At 38.7% G+C, this 17324-nt stretch overlaps 1 protein-coding gene and 1 long non-coding RNA gene across 2 annotated transcripts in view; one reads left to right on the top strand and one right to left on the bottom strand.

The window, feature by feature from the left end:
* Positions 1 to 579: 579 nt before the first annotated feature.
* LOC145785773 (uncharacterized) lies at positions 580 to 11439 on the top strand. The gene is made up of 2 exons (XR_014291210.1): positions 580 to 827; positions 11275 to 11439. It is a non-coding gene; the product is annotated as an uncharacterized LOC145785773 (long non-coding RNA).
* A 621-nt stretch (positions 11440 to 12060) lies between these two features.
* LOC145785275 (uncharacterized) overlaps positions 12061 to 17324 on the bottom strand; it is a 92467-nt gene continuing 87203 nt past the window's right edge. The window contains exons 39-42 of the mRNA XM_082596952.1: positions 15519 to 15720; positions 14928 to 15081; positions 14282 to 14432; positions 12061 to 13051 (exon numbers count right to left, since the gene is read on the bottom strand). Of these exons, the coding sequence (XP_082453078.1) occupies positions 12878 to 13051; positions 14282 to 14432; positions 14928 to 15081; positions 15519 to 15720 (681 nt within the window). The 3' untranslated portion in view covers positions 12061 to 12877. The remainder of the gene's footprint in view (positions 13052 to 14281; positions 14433 to 14927; positions 15082 to 15518; positions 15721 to 17324) is intronic.

Below are 17324 nucleotides of genomic sequence, written 5' to 3'. Positions count from 1 at the left end.
TCCCACCATACTAGACCACCAGACCTGTGGCGATGCGTTCGATGGCACTTATGTGTGATCGCTGTGTCATCTCTGATCGAGCAGCGGCCGCTGTAGCGTCTGCTGCTTTGCACGACGTAGGTATGGTAATGGTTAGTGCCGATAAAACTGGTATTATTGATAGAAACAAAGTTCGGAGATCAAAAAGTAGAAATCGAGAAGAATTGCAAGAGTCCAGGTCGGACGTTTTACTCGGTTTGTATTTTGATGGCAGAAAAGACAAGACACTTAAGATTGAAGTAAACGATCATGGGGTGTCTCACAAAAGATCTATTGTTGAAGAGCATGTGTGTATTATCGCCGAACCTGGAGCTCAGTATTTTTTGGCCAGGTAAATCCAACCGCGGGAACAGCCAGAAGCATTGCCGACTCCATAATATCAGCAGTTCATGATAGAGGAACAGACAACAGCTTAATAACAGCCGTGGGAAGTGATGGTACTGTAGTAAATACGGGTCATGTAGGCGGTGTTATCCGACTGTTGGAATTAGAGTTTCGAAAACCGCTGCAATGGTTGGTATGTCAACTCCACGCAAACGAATTACCCCTGCGGCATCTTTTTGAGTTTTTGGATGGCAGTACAACTGGTCCTCGTGGGTATTCCGGACAGATTGGAAAGGCTTTACTTACATGTGATAAAATGACTATCCGACGATTTAAATCAATACCAAGTAATTTTCCTCATATGGGTGTGACCGATTTAAGCACGGACCAAAGATACCTCCGGGACATTTGTCATTGCGTTTCTACAGGAGAAATTCCCAGTTCACTCGCCACAAGAAGTCCAGGTAAGCTTAATCACTCACGCTGGCTAACTGCGGAAAATCGCATTCTGCCGTTGTATAGGGACCACAGAACCCTCTGATAATTTAAAAACGCTGGCTACCTTTGCCATGAAGGTATAGCCTGTGCTCTTATGTGGTTCGAAATACAGTGCAATCCACTCTGTATCATCTATGGCAAACCATCAACACATCTCGCTACCTGTGGGATAAACTAAAGGCCATTGTCGATCCTGTTATTTAAAGAAATGGATTTTTTGGCCACAGCGAAAACATACTTTTATCAATGCTGCTTGACAAAGAATCAGATGTGCATGAGCTGCGAATACGGCGTATACTGCTTGCACGAGAAACTCCCGTTTACACTGAAATCCGGCGCTTCAAACTGCCAATTTTAAATTTTGATGCTGTCAGTTATGTTGATATGATATGCTGGCAAACCGATAACGTCAAAACCGAACCTTCAATAACTATGAGAATGACAACAGAGAACTTTGGTCGTTCAAAAACATCAACACAAACCAACATTCTCTCAATTTCCCCTGCCACCCGCGTGCAGCAAGCAGTCGAGCGAGGTGTCAAGGTTGTCACGGAGGCCTCTGTTGCAGTATGTGGTGACGCTAACCGCGATGGATTCATCAGAAGTCGGCTACAGTCCAGGAAAGACATGCCGCGTCTCAATGCAAAACAGATTTTAGATTATGTTCTTAAAAGGTTTGCGTATCCTACATGTACTTGTAATTCTACCTGTAAATATTGATTTTTTGCGTAATTTACAATGATTTGCGGGAGGTAGTGCAGTTACAAATGTGTAAAAATGGAATTTCTAAAAATTTGAAATTCTCTTTTGAATTTTAAACTTTGTTGGGGCACCCCAAGATATTTTTTTTAAATTTATTTTTGCGTTGTGCTTACAATGTCAGTGCAAAACTTTTCTGCGCTCTTAATAAGCGATTAAAAATTAAAACAAAAAATAAAATTTTTGGAAATTTTCCACTTTTTCTAATATTTCAACTTCTTTGGGTCAACCCAAAATATTAAAATTTTTGAAAATTTTTTTTGTGTTGTGCTTACAATGTCAGTGCACAACTTTTCCGAGCTCTTAACAAGCGATTAAAAACTAAAACAAAAAATAATTTTTTTGGAAATATTCCACTTTTTCTAATATTTCAACTTCTTTGGGGCAACCCAAGATATTAAAAAATTTGAATTTTTTTTTTGTGTCGTGCTTACAATGTCAGTGCACAACTTTTCCGCACTATTAATAAGCAATTAAGAAAAAAAGTTAAAAATCGATCCACCCTATATTCGGCATGTAGCTCGTAGGAGGGTGTTCAGTTGGATCCAGTGGCGTAGCAACGCAATATGCCGCCCTTGGATTTTTGCACGAAATGCCACCCCTCCCCCTCCCTTTACACCGTCGTAAAAGCTGATTAAAATTCCACGCAACAGAAGAATAAAAGCAGTGTTTGTTTAGTTTTATTGAAAATTCCAAATTAAATACGTCCAGCTTTCATTGAAGTAAATTCAGAAATCAAAATTCACTAGATCACTTTCAATGGATAGTAGGCTGTTGCCAGCGCAGACAGCCTGCTTTTTCCCACAGTCGATCACAAGTAAGATTTTATCAACTTAAGTTTTGAAAAACTTCTTTCACAGCTTGCGATAAAAACGGCAACAGTGAGGTAAAGCTTAAGACTCATAAATAAATAAGGTGTTGATTCACATAAACGATGTTTGCTTCCGACGATCCCACTGCGTGAACTCCTGCAAGGTTAAGTAAGTGGTTTCCACATGGGATAAACAAGGCCTCAGGACTAATATTTTTTTCTGCATTTTACTCCAGTGCGGACTCCTGCCATGGTGAAAGCATTGTTGTATGCTTGGCCTCTACACATCATTATGTCTAAGCCATTTTGGATTTTTGCTGAAGCTCATTGAGAATAGACTTAGTAATTTCGTCTGCATTTTTTCCGTGCAGTGGAAAAAAATTCAGAAAGGATTCCTTTTTGTAAGCTACCTCGTTATTGCTGTCGATTTTGAGGTACCTAACAATAACAGACAATTCATCGGTATCAGAGTCGTCATGAGTAGCCTACTGTCAAGTAAAATTGAGAAATACTTTGCTGTCTATCTCCTTCAGCATAAGATCTTTTACCTTTTTTCCAAAAAGTTCAATTAATTCATTTTGGATAGCTGGTGAAAGGTAACTTACGTAGTCATGCTTTTTTTGGAGAGTTTGGTACTAAAAATGTGTTCCTGAATGACTGTACTGAAATTTGCAAGGAGTTTTAAAATTTCAAGAAAATTTTTCTGGTTCTTTGAATTAGAATCTTCCCGATGACCACGAAAAGGAAGATTTTGTTTACTGAGAAACTTTATGACTGCGATTACGCTCTGCCAGATTTTTCTCCATCTATTTTGAATCTTATTCATAAGGATGTGGATATCTTTGTCAGTTGTTTGATGAACCTGAAGCCTCAGTGTGAGCTCATTCCATTTATCAAAGCACTGCTTGTGAAGTTTTGTGTTTTCATGACTAGAAATGCACGGAGTAAGATGCTAACAATTTACAAAAGGTTTGAAAACAAATGAAGAATTATCATCTCTCGATTGAAATAATCTGCAACAAAAGCAATAATAATCTGGAGTGGCTATCTGAATATAGCAGCCATAATCTGAGAACTTCATCACCATTTTGTAGCGTCTTATAAAACAACTTTTTGCTCAAAAAGCTTAAGGATTCCTTCTCTTTGTCTCCTTCTTTAACTACTCTAATCGCCGGCTTGAATGGCCCTTCTTTATTCTGAAACTTTTCAGGCCCTAATTTGATCATCTCAACTCTCATGTTATGAGTAAATGCTTCTGGCCAAGTAGCGACATCGTTATGAGAAGAATATATATCATATGTTTTACCTTTGTCTGAAAATGTTTCAGTCATAGGTAATAGGTTGACTTCTTTCAATAATCACTTCGTTATTGTTTTGCTTGAGGTATGCTACACTTCTTCTTCCGTCTCAACTTGAGGTAGTGATTTACTGTGGCTGCTAACCTCTTCTGTTTCTTTAGCAGAGGACATTTTTACGAATTTTAAAATGGATCCTTCATTCTTTTTTAGTTCCTCTTCTCTAGCTTTCATTTTCATTCTAAAAAAAGCTCCACTTTTCTTAACTCTTTTCATATGCAAAAATTACCTTAAAAAGGTTTGCTACCTGTTATCACATTTTGCCGTCCTCCAGCAACGTGCCGCCCTCCAGCAACGTGCCGCCCCTGGATTTATCCACAAGAACCAATGGGTAGTTACGCCACTGGTTGGATCATGCTCAAGAGCACGCAGCTGTTTCTTTAGCAAGACGAAACATATGACATGCTCGAAAGTGAACTCGATAGACTTTCTTGATTTCGCATTCGCTTAATTTAAAGCCATAGACTCCTCGGGCTAGATACGACGCAAAGTAATTGAAGTACAAACGAATTTATTTTCACACGAGTCAGTTCAAAGTTCAGTTGAAAGTAACTGAAGTTGTGTTATCTTATAGCATTGTATGTGAACCAGTTTATTTACCGGCTTGTTATGCATATTTAGACTCAAAAGAACTAACATCGGCATAAACAAAATCCTGACATAGCTGGCTGTTAATAAAATTAAGAGTAAAATGTCATTATTCAGTTCAATTTTTAGAAACTTAGTGCAATGAAATTTTTCTCAGTTTGCATTAATTATAATGTAATCATTAATGTAACTCCTTATACAGAAACTACAGATTAATTCCTTGTAAAGAAGCTTGTACGTGTTGAAGTTTCATACAAACTGTTTAGTTTAGACTGATCTAGCTGTGAGAACATTGTTATGGCATAAGGTTGTCGCTGTCAACAACTAATATCTGGTAACTGCCACTTTGATTTTTGCTTTGGCTCCATTCAAGTGTTTGCTTTTGTTTCCTCCAACAAAACCTCAATAGCTTTACACAAAATGAACACGATCGGTATTTTTGGAGTCTTTAGCTTAGTGTGACTATACTTAGAATTTATCCCAAGATTATTGAAGAAATAATATCAGAAATAACAAGCTATTGCTTAAATAGAATTACTAGGCTTCCTTGCCTTCAAAACTAATTCCTTTATTTTCAAAATCGCTGATTTAAGAAAAAAATGTTAGTTTCTTGTTCTGAGTTTTTCCATTAGCGCCTACAGCTATTAAACAATTACTCCTGAGTAAACAAGAAACCACAAAATGCAGAACTGAAGTTACAACAGCTCAGTTAAAAATTGATTGTTGTTTTAGCTACTGCATTTGACAGTTTTTTAACGACTGCCCTTTAGGCTGGCTCAAAATTTCGAATTTTTTTTTTTCTTTTAAACCTTTGGTCAGTTTGTAATAATGTTCCTTTTAATTTGGTAAATGTATCCCTACAAAAAATTTCACAAAAAATATTAACGCTTGACCCTGGTTCACCTGGTTTGAAATTTGTCAAAATATTGAATTTTCGTATATCTCTGAAACTGCTCACTCGTTATCTTCTGATATGCATTCTAGCATCTTATTGGACACAATAAGAGGCAGAAACACAAACTTGTGGCAAGCAATGTGGTTTAATTAGCAACTTCATGAACACTGACACGGGTATTAATCTGAAAATGTCGAATTCTACCATATTTCAGACATGATTTTCTTTGTGCACCTTCTGAATTCGGTTTCGGAAAGAGACTGTTTTGTTTTTCACGGAGGTCTTTCACCACCTGGTAAAGATATTGTTTTTGATCTTGTGATTTCGTTACCGCAGACTGATGGTAGTCTGTGACAAGCCTAAAAGCTCGTTCTGAAGAGTTATTTACAACCTTGAGATGAGAAAGTCGTCCTTTCATGCGATTATAATCCCCATCTCTTTCCCAGAGAAAAGCCCGTTTGAACAGAAAGATAGGCTCCTCATTAACCTTATTCGGACTGACGCGGGGACGGGTTCCGTCCATACATAAAACTTTCATCAATTTCATAAAAGCTACTGGCTCAAATTAATTGAAGTTTTATGACTTTTCCTAAAAATTATTCACCTTTTTTTTGGTAATAAAATGACATTATTGTGTAGTATAGTTTTTCAGTTATCAGCAGTTTGTGACACCCTACTCCCACAATTGTCTGCAAAACTAGTAAAATATTAATCAGCATAAAATTTAGTAGGGCTTAAGAGGGATTAATTCCATTACTGGATTTTGCGTCAGCAGTTATCGGAAGAAAGTAGGCCATGTCAAGAAAGTATGACTGAACCGTGCGTGCCTTTAACGAAGAGATTAGTGATTTCAAAGACATTATGGCGGAGACATCAGACAAATTTTAAAAAAATTGACTACTCTTGGCAAAAAAGTAATAGCAAAAAACTTGTAGAGTATGTGTGTCCACTTAAAATTTTAACTAGTTTGTTATTTTGCTCTAACTTTGCGAAAAAAGCAACTTCCTAACGTTTTTATATCAAAAGTTATTAGAAAGTGAAAGTGTGGATGGAATAAGTCCACACGTCAGGCCGTTAGCTGCCAAATATAGCTTAATCCGAATAGGGTTAATAACGTTGAAAAGCAACCAAGACTGTGGGCCAAATAAGTCTTTCAGCTGCGTGGAAATTGTAATGGCAGGCATCTGCTGCTCAGCACTTTTCAAAGAAGATTCTTTGGTGTATCTCTTCATGGCCCTAGCCATACTTTGCTTTTATTGCACACCAGCGTCACTGAAAAGAGAAAGGACGACCAAACGCTCTGTCAGATAAAAAAAAGTGGTTTTCGAATTGGCTAGCCATGGCTTGGCTGAATTATCGAAATCTCTCAGATTTATGTTCTTTTACATAGGTGAGCAATATTTTGTATAAATTCAAATCCAAAAGACAGGAGCTTGCAAGGGTAAAGCTGCTCTTAATCATGCCTTGACATAGAATAGGCATAGAAACTTAGCAAGGTCCACAATTTTTATCAGTTGAGAGGACTGTGGAATATCTTCTTTCAACTGGTGCTGCAGCATGGCAATCTTAATGGTGTAGATTACCTTCGCCATCCAGAGTGCATGATGCCTTGCACCAGGTTCCTTCATTCTATATACTTTTCCTTCTGTCAACACTCCCAAAAGTCCCAATGCAATAAGTTATCAATTATCATCCGTAAGCTAACTACCACAGAAACGCGATATTTCCGCAATAATTCAGAGGCTACAAAGTAAAACAGGATACTTACCAAGAAAGATGAGAGTCAGCTTCAAAATTTCTTGATAACACTGGTCAACACAACTTTTCTTGCATGGAGTTTTTCAATGGATTTAGAGTAATTTTGGGGTGTTGAATCCGAATCTGACCTCAGATTTATCCTATCACGTCAGGTTTGTGAGATATGATAACAGCAAATTGTTACTTTTGTCAAAAGTGGAAGATTTGACGTTGCGTTTATTGCACATACACATTGTGCTATATCCAGAAATCCTGGCCATGTAGTACATAAGTAGCTGAAATACACCCACCAACTATAATTTTGATATCAATTTGTTTTGTAAGCAACATTATTAACCATGCAGTAGTAACAAGCTAAAAGGAAGGCTAAAAGTATAACTGACACCCACCCCCGTCAATGTTTTGCATGAAACCACAAAGATTTAAACAGGCCTATGGCAATGCTTGTTCAGTAACCTTATTTAAGCTGTTTTGGCCTGTCTAGTACTAACCTTTTGTGATAGCACTGCATATGTTGGTGGTAAACGCAACGCCAAATCTTCTACTTTTGACAAAAGTAGCAATTTGCTGTTATCATATCTCACAAACCTGACGTGATAGGATAAATCTGAGGTCAGATTCGGATTCAGCACCCCAAAGTTACCCTAAATCAGTTCTCAAAGCCCATGCAAGAAATTTTTTTTTTTGTTGACCAGTGTAATCTTTTCTAGAAGTTTCATCAAGAAATGCAGCTTGACAAAAAGAAATAGTGTTTTCACATGTAGTTTTTTTCTTTCCTGCATTTTACTTCACACACTTGGAAGTCCTGTTTATCAAGGGAAGGCCAGCGGTCGAGGGGAACTTTAAATACTGCCTCATTTGGTGATTTTGTGGTGCTATACACCAAAGCAGCAGCCGCTCCTCACAAAAATCCCAGCACATGATGTCGACAAGCTAGTTGCAAATAATAGACCACTTCCAAATGCTCTTTCCAGGCACACAGTTACTCCTTTATGAATTCCTGTGTTAACTGATGTTGTATTACACACCAAACCGATGATTACACGTCTAATGTAGAAAAATATAATATTAAGACTATTGACCGATCCTTTGGTGCTGACACAGTGCAGACAGACTTCAAGCTTTTCAATATTTATAATTATTGGTTTCTTTTTCCAGTTTTGTATTTAAAGATAAAACGACTGTTTTGTGTCATTTTCTGCGACGACTGACTTGTCTTCATTAACTCACAACAAATAGCCTAAATATAATGTGCATTTGATTTTAGACAACTCAACTAAGTCCACAAATTTCTTATTCACCTAACCCGCAGAACCACTAAGCTATCTACCATCTTGTGACTAGCTATTAACTCTTCATACAAAACTACAATAGCCTACTTCACTGGCCGCAAAAAGGCTGTAAAATCAACTAAAATGACACTAAAAGCATGCACTATTAGCAGTGATGTACGCGCATACAAAAAATATTGACGCCGTCAGCGCATACGCAAACGTTCGAAAAACTATACGCCGCATGCGTCAACGCAACTTGTAAAAAAAGTTGGCGGCGTCAGCGTTAGCGCATACTCTAGCGCAAACTCATTTTGTTTGCTAGGTGCCAAACATTCACACGGTATAAACCACTCGAAACAACACACTTTTCAAGCCACTTCGCGATTTCTCGTTACAAGAAATTATCTTTTTGGCCGGAAGGCACATCTGGCATTGAAAATATAAGTTTTTGCCTTTCGAAAAAGAGAGCTTAAAATACTTTTCCATGTAGGGCCATGGATTTGTATTATCATGCTCCATTTCACTTGGAGATTAATATTACCGTAATTTATTCCCTGAATACAATAGTGTAGTGTAAGAAACTGTACCATATGCCTATCAAGAAAATTCTAGTATTATACTAACTGTCGCTCCTAGTAATATACTAACTGTCGCTCCCTGAAAATCCATTATAAAAAACACTATTTTTAAAATGATTCCGTTTGAATAAGACTAATGTTGCTTTTAATGCCATAATTCTCTCAGTAAGCTCTATGCTTTTTTTGATAAGATTTTTAAAAAGTGGGTTAATGGAAGACAAAACTGCCAGACACAAGCAAGTTTAGATTCTGAACTGCACAACTCTTTGTTATTAGCATTCAGGGATAGTTAGCATTACTAGTGTTATTAGCAGTAGGCTACTCAAAAGCCTCTCACAATTGGCCCCTGGATGCATGTTTTGCTAAACTACTCATCAAGTTACAAAACATATATAATTACATACTTACGCATCAGAATGTATAAATTGTCAAGTAAAAATTACCTTAGCTTGATAGCCTACTGTATGTAGGCCTACACATTACTACGCTACATAGCCTACAACAAGAATAACCGGCAAAGGCAAAGTAATGTACTACATATAACATACAGAGTAGGCTACATCATGCAAGCAATCACGGTCGGAGACCAAATATTTGAGTTTGTTTAGATACATAGGCTGCACTGCTCATTGCCTGAGAAGTTTCTGATTTGTCCCAAAATGCAAGACTTAACTAATATAAATTAAAGTGCTCACAATTGCTTACAAACGCCTTCAACACTGCTTGACTAAAAAAACTTCACACTACGAAGCCAAGTCATTGTTTACATTTTACATGGAGCGACATTACCAACCTACCTACTTGCTTGTTTACATTACATTCCTGTTCTGACCCGTAATTTACTAAGTAATTTCGCAGTAGGCCTAAGTTGTTTTAACTAATTCTTTCTTTTTTTCTGCAAGACTTCAGTCTCCACGTGAGACTCGAGTGTCAAAGGCAGTAGTGCCATATACAAACAAACTCCAGCTGACTGAACAATAGATGACACTGTGACACAACACTAGAACAATGGGCAATTGCAAGACGTCAACATTTCGCAGTTTGACAAAAAAAATTGCAAACAACAACTAAGACATTAAAAAGTATGCGTTGACGCTATGCGCTAAAAAACCGCGAAAACTTTACGGCGCATCCTCAAGCGCAAACTATCCAAAAAAATGTGGCCGCAAGCGTTAGCGCAAACAAAAAGTCTACGCCGCATGTATGCGGCGTAGAATTTGCGGCGCATACGTACATCTCTGACTATTAGTGACTCTCAGACTTGGAGCCGGGTAAAGATGTTCCACGTGGAAGTTAACAGAGGAAGAAGTCAAAATCAAGTGGTCAAATTTTGGAAAATCCCCTGATCAGATACTGCTCAACCATTTCAAAATTGACTGATATTTTGGAAAAATTCAGAATTTCTCTTTGGGTGAACCAGAGTCAAAGGTTAAAACCCAACAAAAAAAATTGGTTTGCAAATATCAGTAAGCAAACTGGAACATTATTGCAAACTGACAAAATTTTTAAAGAACATCAAGGAAAATGAGCCACCCTACTGCCCATGCATTTTCAAATTTGAACTAAGTGATAAGCAAACCTTTCATTTTTGTTGTCAAAGTTACTAGTTTCAAAGAAGTAGGCAACTTCTAAGTGCATCTTTTCCATTGACAAATTTCTCGATCAACATATAGCCTAACTTCCGCGTTGTAGGACAGGCTACAGTTACAATATTATTTTTTATTTCTAATTAGGCTACAGTGCCAATTGCATACTAGCAATAACAGCATAGAAAGCGTATAGGCTACAGCAGTGGCGTACGGTGACATGGTTCCATTGCATGGTTTCCATTTTTGAGTGTTCACTTTTTTCAGCAAATTTTCAACACACACTAGGTTTGCAGTTTGCTCAATAGCTGTTCATATCATATCAAAATAACGTGATGTGATATGTTATAAAAAGCAATGTGCAAATTAAGCATGTGTTTAAAGCTTTCTAAAAAAATGTAGGCTAAACACCAAAAAAATGGTCACCGACTCACCGTAGCCTACTCCACTGATATACAGTAGCCTATATAGCACGAGAGTAAATGGGTCGCCATCATGGGTAGTTTTCGCCTTTGCAGCTAAGACATATCAACAACAACACCTTATGAAGTCCGATTTCCAGATGAAGTTTTATTTAAGAGCATAGATTCTCAACCAATACGCATGTAGCTATTAATGAGCAGCAGCCTATTGTCTGTTTAGTGCTTATGCAACTGCTTCAAGCCGTCTGCGTTGGTGATCCAACCCATGCACAGTACAAGCATGCGACACTGTCAGTGTTATGATCGTAGAAGCTTTTTTGGTCAACAGTTTCGAAAATAAGGAGTCGGTTCTGTTGCCTCAATCTTAATCTAATCGTATCCTTCCAGGAGGAAGGAGGCCTCATATACCGAGCCGCACCGGATAACTACTCCGTGAATTCCCTCAACTCCTTGGCCACACTTGACATAGACAGAATGGCAAACAAGGACAGACTCAACAAGCTCAAAGCAATCCAAGGTGAGTCGCGCAAATGATTGCATGCTGATTGTGAAAAGTTTAAAAGTGATGCCGTGCCTGGTTGGGTGTGAAGCGGTTGGTTTACGACTGTACTACTTGCATAAACTGAAAAGGCACCAGCTAAGTGATTACGGGGTTTTGCCTTCGGCTCAAGTTCTGGTAGATCTGAAATCGATTCCGGGTTGGATCATACCAAAAACTTTCAGATTGTGTTTTCTGTTGCGCAACGTAGTGAGGATATGACGGGTAATAATGTGATAACATTTTAAATCTGATGAGCTTTGTTGCTTAAAGGCTGTTGCAGTAGTAGAGCAACAAAACCATAACATTTTTAGTACGTATGAAAGGTAATATCTTGCTCTGATCAAATGGTTAGGTAAACACTTTTCATCCGTTCAGGTGACGAGGTCTCTCTCACTGACCTGAATACATCCTGGATCGCTTTGTCTACCAACAAAAGACCACTAATGACCTTCCCGCCCCCCCTGGCATTTTTGCCCCCAATTCACGTCGTCCACGCAAGAGGACTTCCATCAGTGCCCCCCAGCATGAGCGCTCCTCCTCCGTAAACACAGTGGACACGGAATTGTGGCTGAGGCCGCGAACTGGGCCTCCAGCTACTGCGACGTGAAAGAGTTTCTGTTACGGATATCAACTTCTTGTGTAGTTGAGTTTACACAAAAGGGGCGGCCTTTATATGGCATTCAATGTGCTCAGCTATCAAAAGGTTGTTATCTTTAAGTCGTTTCAACGTTTGTAAAAATGGCAACTTTCTGTAGGTGGGTGTTAACAACTTTACCGAACAATCTAATGACGAGAAAATTACTTCACGTTCCGTCATTAGCATTGAAAGTGTATTGCGATCAACTGTCGATAAAGCAATTTTAAACACGAGAGCGTAACCGTTTCATTCGAAACCAGGTCGTTTGTCTGGTGTATTGTACACAATTTGTGTAGATTGTTTAATGTGTGATGCATTGTTTGTATCTGGGACCGTTTGAATGCTACTTGGTTGAGGCACAGCGACAGGCTATGCAGAATGCAGGCTAATACGATGCTTTAACCAAAAGGTTAGATTGTAGTTAGCTCCAGTGTAGGCTATCTTGTTTCCTGTATGGGAGAGCACTTTTATTTGTGTTTTAGTAACTTTTCATATTTTTATAGCAGCGAAAATTTATATTTAGGTGATCGAAATATTAAGTTTAAAACAATGATCAATGTGTTTTTGTTTACTGGTGCATTACAGGGAGTAGAAGAACAGGAGTTTAAAAAAAAGAAAAAACAGGGAATTGCTTAACCTAAGACATTGAAAGTGTCAAATAAGCTTGCACGCAAACCGTCATATTAACCGGTGAGATAACTTCAAATCATTTTTTAGTCGCACAAATTCGTCACCGGGCCCACAGAGAAAAGAAACTACATTCAATTAGCTCGTGGCGGTGGCAGAACGTCTGCCTGATCACCAGTTCGTCGTTAGTTGCCTGCCATCATCGCTTTGATCCAGGGCATTAGTTCCATGACGTTTGCATAGAAATCGGCAAATCGAATCTCCTCCCCGTTTGCTGGCACTGTTTGCCCACATCTACTTCCAAAGCTGACGATCCCAATCTGAACCCAGCAGCGCTCTCCGGTAGCCAGATTCACAACCTGTGGAATAATGTCAGAAAAACTTAGCTTATCAAATCTGCTTAACCTTTGCCCAATTGCATTGAATTTTTAAGTACGACCGTCTTTTTCTAGAGACCTGAAATTTCCTGACACCTTTACATTGCTGTGTTAGATTTTACAGATTAATTTTCAGCAAACAATCCTTACAGGTTCCGGAATTTTTTCAAAACCATGAATTCGCAAGCCCTGGGTGCAGTCTTTCAGCTGCAGGCTGGAACTTCGAAAATGTATCATCCCCATCTTCACGGCACGTCGGTTCATAGCCTATCTCCATAAATACAAATTTGGAAATTTAATTGTTAATTAACTATACTATTTAAGTGAGCAGTGTTAACTTCGGAATATTGCATATTTTGTTAATTTTTGTGTGACACAAAAAACTTTTCACCCCCTTAGCCCTTACTCCACTTCTGAAGCTATATGCATACCCAATATTGCTGGTTTGGTGAATAAAATGTGGTTGAGCGACCGAGAAGATTTTGCAAAAGTGGAAAAAAACACATAATTATTGAATGTTACATGTAAAATTATAAGCCGAAAAACGCTACACGAACTTAATATGTGCAAGGGCATTGACAGGGGGGTTTAGATGGTACTTTTGGACCCGGGCCCGGATATAAAAGATTCCCCGCGACTTCAAACATTATCAAGATCTTAATATAATCAGATCTGAAGGAATTGCCATCAGAGGTTAAAACAGCCACTTCAACGGTCAGATGGTAAAGTACCGGGCCCACTTCAGCTCTCTGGTGGTTAAATAGTCACTTCAGCCATCAAACAGTAAAATAAGAATTTGTCGATAACATTGTCGATGAAAGGGGCCCCAAAATAAATTGGTACCGCGCCCGAGAAATTTTGTCTACGGCCCTGAATATGTGTGGGGCCCTAGACGGAGGTGGACCTCCAGCCTGAGGTTTGGAAGGCAGTAAATACGGCCTTGCTTAAGCTTTTGATTAGCGAGTTTCTGTAGAAGCTTTTTCTTTTTTAAACAACAAAACAGAGTAACAGCCGTGCCCGCACCGCTTGATAACGACGTTGAAATGGCAGTGTATACGAATGATATCATTTGATTTCAAGGTCATTTTGACGTCCCAAAATATTTCCTGTGTCAAAATAAGTTAAGACAAAAGTAGCGGGTAGCGCGCTACTTTTAAAATAGCGGATGCCCACTTCTACAAATAAGCATAAGATTTTCACAGGTTAGCTTACTTCTCGTGCAAGTGGACTCCCAGCATCCCCTCGGCATGATTGACCTAGCTTTTTGTTGCGTGAGCTGTCTGCACACAACATTCTAGGGGTGTAATGGATAGCATTTTCCGGAGATGTCCCATCAAAATAGCTGTTCAAAACGCTGGTGCAACTAAATACAATAATAATTTTGTCACTTTAGTTAGCCAACAGATTGCTATTTACGCATAATTAGAGCTGTTGCTTAACAAATGTTCTTTACTGCTATCAAACTAATTATTTGCAGTTATTATGCAAAGCCGCCTTTTAAACAACTTCGTTTTCACCGTCATTTTGACCACACAGCGTAGGCTATTTGAGTTAAGCCTCCACTGTCAGTTCTACACAACAAAAGTAGCTTAGCTGAAGCGTCCGCTAATTTTAACCCGAGTGCTGGGAACGGCATAAAAAGACTGCCGGAATTATTTAAAAACAAAATGGAGAAGTTTGTAAAGGAAGTTAAAGCTGATCGATTTGTTAAAATACAGTTTAGCCTATAAGACCGGGAACGGTAGCACGCCACTTTTCATCGATTGGTAGCGAAGCTTCTTTTTTTGCATGTTGTAGCGCCACCTCTACCAACAGTGCAGCTACTGGGTATTAAATTGGGTTTTGCCAAAATACTCACTGGAAATCATCTCTAACTTGAAGGAGAAGTTGTTGCAAGTGTTGCGGCAACCCCTGTTCAGAAATACTTTGCTCACTCAGCGGATTGGCATAACCAAAACCAGTAAAAACAGCATTGGTATTATTACTGCCGGATCCACGCAATAAGAAAGTCTCTGAGGTGAAAAAAGCAATAAAATTATAAATAGGTCAATTGGTCGATAAATTTGCCATAGTTCATAGGCTAAATATTCGTTTACGCCGTATGGAAAAATGTTTAGACCACTGCAACTAGCAAGGTACGGTACAAAGAAGTGTATCAAAGATTCGTATGCGTAAACTAAATTTCAAACATTTACAGTACAGTGTGAAGAAAGGGGCGTTCTTCCCGGCTATCAGCACAAGGCTAAGCACTCACTAGTACAGCGAGCAGTTGCGATTCGCTAACCATAACGGTGTAGCTTTCACGCTAGCCATTCAGACCATCCAATCAACAATAGGCCTATGTTTCTCGGAAGCCGATTTGTAGTAAGAATTGACATAGACAGATGCTAGAGAACAACTTGATAGGATTGAATTCCCGAATTACGACATTCCCGATATAGCTGCTCACTTTCAATCCTGCATCTTTCTGCGTCAGTCTCTCTTCCACTTAAAATTCCTTCCCTCTTCAACTGTGCTCCAATGCAACTGTTGCTCATGCAAGGCAAGCATATTGGTCTCACAAAATTCGTGAATTGAATAGTGACATCTGAAGCAGGACCAATAGGAAGCCATCGGCCTGTGGCCCCACTAAATCTTTGACCAACTTTAATCTGAAAGTAAGTCGTTGTAATTAATAAGAAATTGTTGAATGGTTATGTTATAGTATTCTAACTTTAACTAACGTCATCTCAACGGAAAATTAAAACTATCAATTTTAAAAAATAAGTGAAAAAATAAATTGAATACAGTTTGTTTAAATTTTGGCAGCTTACGTTTCAAAAACTGTATATTGATTACTGACACCAGTAGTAAAACGTGCCAATAACCCAAGGGGTTATGAGCCCAGATTGAAAGTCACTCATTTTAACTGCATCCAAAGTAAAAGGCGGGTTTTCACAATGCACAGTAGATACTAACGACATGTTTCAGCCTGATGCTGCGAGTTTTCTGTGGCAGTAACCATAGCTGTAGGAGATGGGGGGACAGGGGGGGGGGGGGGAGGGCGGTCACTCACTCACTATAATTTATGAGACAAGTCGATATTTTCCAAAGAATAAAATGTATTGTCTGCGATTTAGGAAACTATTACATGCGGTATTGCAATTTTGGCAGAATGATAAGTTTCGATTCAACATTTCCAAAAAGTAACTGTAAAAGAGCACTATTAGCGAGTAGTAGCAAACTTATTCACTAGCATGTCGACTACATTTCTTCACCGGTAGGATTCAAAAGCCTGCTGGATACTGGCAACCTTATGAGTTTTTTGCTTTCTTCTCTATATTCTACTAATGCAGTTATTAATAAAATCATTTGGGCAAAAATGTCTAATTATTTTGATAAATCAACCTTTTACCAGCTTAGAAACTTTGTATAAGCTTAGTGTTGTATTTTAAAGCACATTAACATTTATCCTAGAATGTAATATGTAGCATCATCAATTTTTGAAGCCTTTTTACTTGGCATTGCAATTTGGGCTGAATGGGTTGAAACGAAGCTTAACAGCTTCGATTCAGTATCTGCAGAAATTAAATGTAAAAAAATGCAATTGGTGAGCAGACGTAAGCTTATTTCAGACATTCATTAGGACAGGGGTGTGCAAGTGCGGCCCGCGGGTCAAGTGCGGTCCGCGAAGAAAAATTGTGCTGCCCGCGAAGATATGTTAATTTTGAATTGTGTGCGGCCCGCGAAACGTGTTTATAATTTAGTTTAGTCTGGTACGTGCGAAGAATTCATTATGGAGTGGATTATTGTAGATTTCGCACCTTCTGTTAAGCATTTTAGAAATCTCCCACCGGCCACCGCTAATCCGATTGTATTTAATTATTTGGAACGTCAGTAGATCAGAGGCGGAGCCCCTGCTCTCGTCTCTGGCTTTATCGCTTTTTTGTTTGCTGAAGACCTTTTGTAGAGCCGGCTTGCGTCTGTGGTTCTATTGTCTCCTTATTTGACATCCCAGGAACGCAGCTCTTTGTAACCACGAGTTGTGCCCTTCATTGTCAGAGGATGTTGTTTTGTAGTTGAGACCAGCGTAGCTTCAACTCTGTTTCAGTTTTATTCTTAACTAACCAGTGTAATTCGTTTGTAGCCTCCTGAAGAGCGTTTCATTGCGAAACAGCCTGTAGAGGCACTATGTTCATTAAAATAGGGGCTTAATTGACTTGCTTGTTTCAATTAAAACTTTTTTAAATACTTTTTTTAACAAACGATGTCCCTG

Source organism: Aplidium turbinatum, chromosome 16, assembly GCF_918807975.1.
Source record: "Aplidium turbinatum chromosome 16, kaAplTurb1.1, whole genome shotgun sequence".
NCBI lineage: Eukaryota > Metazoa > Chordata > Ascidiacea > Aplousobranchia > Polyclinidae > Aplidium > Aplidium turbinatum.
The sequence above is the reverse complement of the archived record's forward strand: the minus strand, read 5'-3'. Positions and strand labels throughout refer to the sequence as shown.